The 6,000-nt window shown below is 31.6% G+C and overlaps 1 protein-coding gene across 1 annotated transcript in view; it reads right to left on the minus strand.

Annotated features, from left to right (window-relative positions):
* The window catches only part of LOC143195203 (uncharacterized), a 45,466-nt gene extending 39,744 nt beyond the window's left edge, over window positions 1-5,722 (minus strand). Inside the window, exon 1 of the mRNA XM_076402172.1 lies at window positions 5,558-5,722. Coding sequence (XP_076258287.1) covers window positions 5,558-5,660 — 103 coding nt within the window. The 5' untranslated portion in view covers window positions 5,661-5,722. The remainder of the gene's footprint in view (window positions 1-5,557) is intronic.
* Between the last annotated feature and the right edge of the window lie 278 nt (window positions 5,723-6,000).

Here is a 6,000-nt window from a genome sequence, read left to right on the forward strand (position 1 = left end):
TTTCGTAAAATTTCGTAAATTCATATATAGCTTTGAAGCTTGATGTCAGTAGAATAACTTGACGTATGTGTTAAATCATGACATTGCATACTTAAATCTAGCGACATGTGTTGCCATTGACTATACGGTAGACCTGGCAAAGATAAAATAGTATAAAATTATTATTTGTTATATTAAAACATAATTTTTTTTTCGACTTTATGATTTATTTAGGAAATAATCTAATAAGTAATACATTTTAATATCTTCAAAAGAATGAAATGGCTGGTCAGATAGAATGTATGTTATTGAGAGCAATAGGAGATAAGTCGAAGGAGCAATATATGGATAATACGGCGGGTGGGATAACATATTTTAGCGTCTGAAGACAAAATTTAAACCTTGATCATCTTCAGTTTTTCCTATATTTCTGGTAACATGACTTTGTCGTGTCGAGAGAATATTGATCGTTGGCTAGAAAGCGCTGTATCTATCCAATACGCGGGGTGTGAATTCATTCGAGCTGCAACAGTATATCTTTCACAAATATTACAATAAACGGCCCGGTGTGACCATACAATGGGATAACTTTAGTCATTAGTAGTTAGTCGATAGTGATGGATTTTTCTATAACAATACATCGTTTTGCTCAAATAAGAACACTACGACATTTCCAGTAAAATGGTTAAGGTCATATTTAGACTCTTGCTTAAATTGATCTTATTTTATAGCATTGTGTTAACTACTGGAATTAAATGAAATAGAGGAAGAGTATTATATAAAGGTAGAACTGTATAAAATAAATATTTGTAATGTGGAAATATAATTATCGTACTTACTTTGTACACAAAAGCACTACTCTAGATTAAAAATTTTCTTTTTCTTTTTTGCTTTCAGGTTACTAGGACAATTGCAATTTGGTTCCTTTTTTTATATTACATGCATTCTTTAAACCTTAATAAATACGCATTAAAAAATAAAGAACCAAAATATTGTTTTGTTTTATATCAGTTAATAAATACCTAAAATTCACGCTTTTTCACCATTTTGAAAAAGGCTCTAGAGACCATTTATACGGTAAACGTTGAGACTTTTTATTGAAATAAATAATATGTTGATGAAATCAATTTCTCGCGTTAATTTTATTTTATATATGTAGTTATTCCTTTATAATTTTTACATATGATAGTCTTTGTGAAATATGTTGGTGAATATACGGTCGGACATGTATAACTAATATTTCAACTCCCTACGTGCTGGTAGCCTCATGCTCGCTTTTATCCAGTGCAATAATTGTAACTCTGGAAAAGCCGTAAGTGTTATGAAATAACGTTTATGTTATAATCATTGTCACCCACAAAAGCGTATCGCAGGCCATACCGGAATATCCTAAATATGTGTCGGCATTGTTATTGACCAATCGAAAAAATATGTTGACTGACAGACGAGAACAGATAATATAGATTGGAATGGTATGAGACATCAAGAATAATCATTATACTTTGGATAATGAGCTGAAAACTGCTATATATTGACATGTGAAACTTTTAACGCATAAGGGGCATGTTCAGCATCCACACAGCGTTGCCAGCATCTGTGCTAATGACTAAAATGCTGAAACGTGAGATCTGATATGCTCTTATACTCCTTTTTACTGGTGATTTTACTCGAAGTTTTACCTTTTTGGCGGAAATTTTATCAACTTAAAGCTGCTCTAAGAAGCAATTCACTATGTCAAATAGTCCTTCAACCAGTTATAACAGGAAGAATTATGTTGTATAACTTTTCGAACATAAAATAGCATACAGAAATAATATGATTCTGTTAAAATATAATAGAGCCATAGAGAAATTAATATATGGAATAAAATTAATCCAAGCCATTAACATAATCCAAGCCATCGCTTAGATTCAGCTAGGCTTAAGCAATGGTCATTGGAAATTGCACTACTCAGATTCGTGTCATTAGATTAGATCTCCTACATGAACCTTCCAAACAGGAAAGTTTATTCTTTTCATTTCAGACCGGCCAGACGATTCTGGACCCAAATGTGGAAGACCATTGTTTAAAACAATACGCGATTCCTAATTGTAATATAATAGTAAGTTCTTCATTAAAATCTATATCGAAAAAGAATCATCTTCAAAAAGAAGGCTTGGGCTTGGTCAAATCAACCAGGTTAGCGCGACCCAGGTGGTTGACGAACCAGACGAACAAAATTTGGTTAGGATTTTATATATGGGATATCTCATTCTATGTATGTCCATTCTATGCCCCATATTGCATAAATAGTGGAATGTGTTGTCCCTCAATATAAAAAAGAAGAATTTCGTTAATACCTCACCTATAACTTGTTTCATTCAACATTGTCCCGAGGTTATTGAAAATTGCTATAATACAAAACATATAACTGCTGTATTTTTAAAAATTTCTCTTATGGGTGGTATATCAATAATTTCCTCTAATTACTACTAACTATTTTTAAATCGCCTGTCAAGCCACGATGAACGGTAAGTTAATAAATCAGTAATTATAACTGGTTTGGAACATGTTCTTGCAGATTCTGCTTCTGCAATTTGTACATTGTATGTATACTTTTTTGTTATTAACAAATATGAAGGAATATATTATTCAAAATATTGTCAATCGAAAGCTAAAACCTTTTCCTACTATTCATAGAATTTAGGTATGCCCCCCCCCTTTATTGAGTATCGCAATATGTAGGACTAATAAAGGTGCACCCGGCATGAAGAAATATAGAAATAAAGAAATAATAAATGAAAATGAAGAACGCTCCAGGCCCCAGGGTTCGCTTCCTAGTCTAAGTGACTTGAGAAATACGAGTATTCTAACCAAACTACGCCCTCCGAGTGTTACCCGAACATTCTCATCGTTACACCATAGAAGCAGTCGTCTATACAGCAGAGAATCTATACTTTCATTCAATTTATATATCAATATTTGCTTTATCACATGGAGAACGCCTCGAGAATATTGAGTCTACTCCACAAGACGTCTTTTGTTTACCCAAGAACGACGAGTTCATATTTGCATGCCTAATCGTATTCAGTAACTTTAAGTAAAAACAAAATCAACGAAACTTTTTCTTAAAATAATTTTATGTAAGTTTAAAGCAATGTCAACTTATCAACAAGAGCCTAACAAGAACAAATTAAATAGCATAATACTGTTATAAAATGAAAATGTCACTTCATTATTTTTCCGATGATAATGAGTCGAATAAATTGATATATGATTAAAGAACTAGACTATTTAGGATATTCCATACCTAGGTCAAAAAAAAATACATTCGTATTATAATTATTCCAAAATAATTTGACCAAGTTCATTAATACAACAATAGTGACGCATACTCATCGGTTAATCAGAGCGATTTAATCGGATTTATTATAAACAAACACGACCATATCATTAACGGTAAAATAGAATTTCAATAAACACACGAACGCTGCGATATATCAGTAGAATTCGTTAAACTGGATAAACCAGCCTCTATTCTGTATAAATAATAGTAAAAATCCCAATACAATAACAAAGTAAATATCGTGCAGGAAAACACAGAACGACAATTAACGTAACGATATTGTTATGAAATATTCGCTAAAATTTTTCAGTGAATTAGCAATTGATAAAGTTGTAAAATTGTACAATATTGATGTAAGATTCGATTCATTTATTATTATGCATTGACAACAGTGACGGCTCCTAATAAAATTTTTAAGGTGTTCTGCCATTTTTGCAAAAAAAAACTTACCACTTTTTTTATAAATTAAGTCCATCTGACGTTCTTTCCTACCCGCAATATTGGTAATCGCATACTCATTATCAGTATTATTCGAACTTGAATAATACTGCGTTAAAAATTATCGATAGCCTCTCTTATTTCTGTAGGCTTAATTTTTCTTTACTGTAGTTGGTTATAAAAGAATTTTAACTAAAAAATTTAAACGACTTAAATAAATAAGTGTAAAAAATCTACTTTAGATAATTTTTTATTTTTAGTGGGTGTCTTATTTATTTGTTGAAATCGGTCCAATTTTTTTGTTAAAACTATTTTATTATTCATATCATTCTCAACAGTCTTAATCTCTATTTTTTCATTGTATTTTTGATCAAAGTCTGTTTGGAAGTCGTTCTTCATTCAACAAACAGGCTCTAATTTATTAGTATTAACTCTGCTCTGTTACGAATTAATGATGTTATCACCGAGCAATATTGGAAATTATCGAAGACTATTGTCTGAATTACTGACTGCTTGGTGTGAATTTTCAATTTGTTTAAAACGTTTTATGGGAATATATTGAGGACGTGCGTTATTTCAATTATCTCAAAAACATTTAAAACAAATGATACCCCACACATAACCTCAAACAATCGGGAATTTACTTCCATAGTTAACATCTACGGTTATATTAAAATCTTACTATTGATTGAGCTTTTTTATCATAAAATGAATCTATATAAGCATAAAAATATTTTTAAAAAAATTAGTGGATTTCAAAAAATAAATAGAATAGAGGAAATAAGTAAAAGGAACTCACTAAAAAGTAAAAAATAGATTAGATTTTTGACATGAAAAAAAAACTTGCGACCTATATGAGGAAAAATAGGAATAAAGAAACAATGATTGACAATAACGATTCAGGCTCGTGGGTCCGCTACCTAGTCTAGGTGATTTGATAAATGTACCAGAGTAGAACAAAAAGCTGTTGCCCTGTCGGGTATCGAACCCGCGACCTCCACGTGTGACTTGAACTCTCTATCCATTTGCATTTAATATATGCACTCATTTGCATGTATTAAATCTAATTATATGAAGAAAATATACACAGACAGTGTCTAGGTAAATCAGACCTCCAGGGGATACCACTACCACTACTTGCATAACGACGCTCGGCCAAACGTTGCAAGAGTCTTGAGGGATGTACTGTTGCAAAGTTGAGATATTCTGCAACACCCATCATAATCAATACACATAACGCCTCCTAATTACCACTTGCTGAGATCGATATATCAAAACTTGGGTGGTATACGGTTTCGAAATGCTGAAGAAGTGTGAAAATTGATGAAGAAAGCTGTAGAAAAATATGAATAATATTTTAATTAACATATATTGTACGAATTAACATATTACATATTTGAATAGATACAAGTACGTTACCCTTGGTACTTTAAACGGTGCAAACGTGAATACCGATTCAGCAGGGGGGTTCATCTCGTAAAAGTATGAACGTAAAGTTTCTCGTAAAGTCACTAGATATTTTCAGGTGGCTTATTCTGATGCAACAGGCCATAATGAAACCGAAGTTATATTTCATACGTAATAATATGCATAGATTTTTTATAACAAAAGTTGAATTTAATTAATATTTTACACATAGTTCATTTTATTCTAATTCAATGATGGGGATTGACGAAAAATAAGACGACCTTAACGATAAATAGGGTATTTCGTTATGAGGTTAAAAACAGGGTATTTCGTTATGAGGTTAAAAACAAACAATACAATATGACAATAAATGCACTAAGATATCAAACTAACTAAACTGTTACTTACTCGTCAATATAATTGGATAAAAGTAAGTCACAACATTATTTAGACACACACTCAACACTTGGCAATTTATGTTACGACAACTATATACTGTCAACCTGGACATGTAAAACGAAAAAAGATAACCGCACAATTCACATGTTTCACTAACGGCAGAATATACATATATTGTTTATATTTTGATCCAAAGGCCAGAATGAGAATGAGTGTTCGTCTAGTCAAACAAAACATACTACAAGTTTTTTTAATTGTTTTCGTTCGTTGACAAAAGTAGGTTGGACGTCGAGCAGGAACGCAGTGATTTGAATATTACAAAGTGATCGATTTTATTCGGTTATATTAGTTTTCAGTGTCGCATCGTTATCGTAATTGATTAAAATAATGAAGATGACATGATGAAGATGTAGTGTTCAACAAGCCGGAAATTTGTGTGATCGATTTCAAAT

This window comes from Rhynchophorus ferrugineus, unplaced genomic scaffold (genome assembly GCF_030347505.1).
Source record: "Rhynchophorus ferrugineus isolate W39M unplaced genomic scaffold, kcgeb_rfMv2 rfM4, whole genome shotgun sequence".
Lineage (NCBI taxonomy): Eukaryota > Metazoa > Arthropoda > Insecta > Coleoptera > Curculionidae > Rhynchophorus > Rhynchophorus ferrugineus.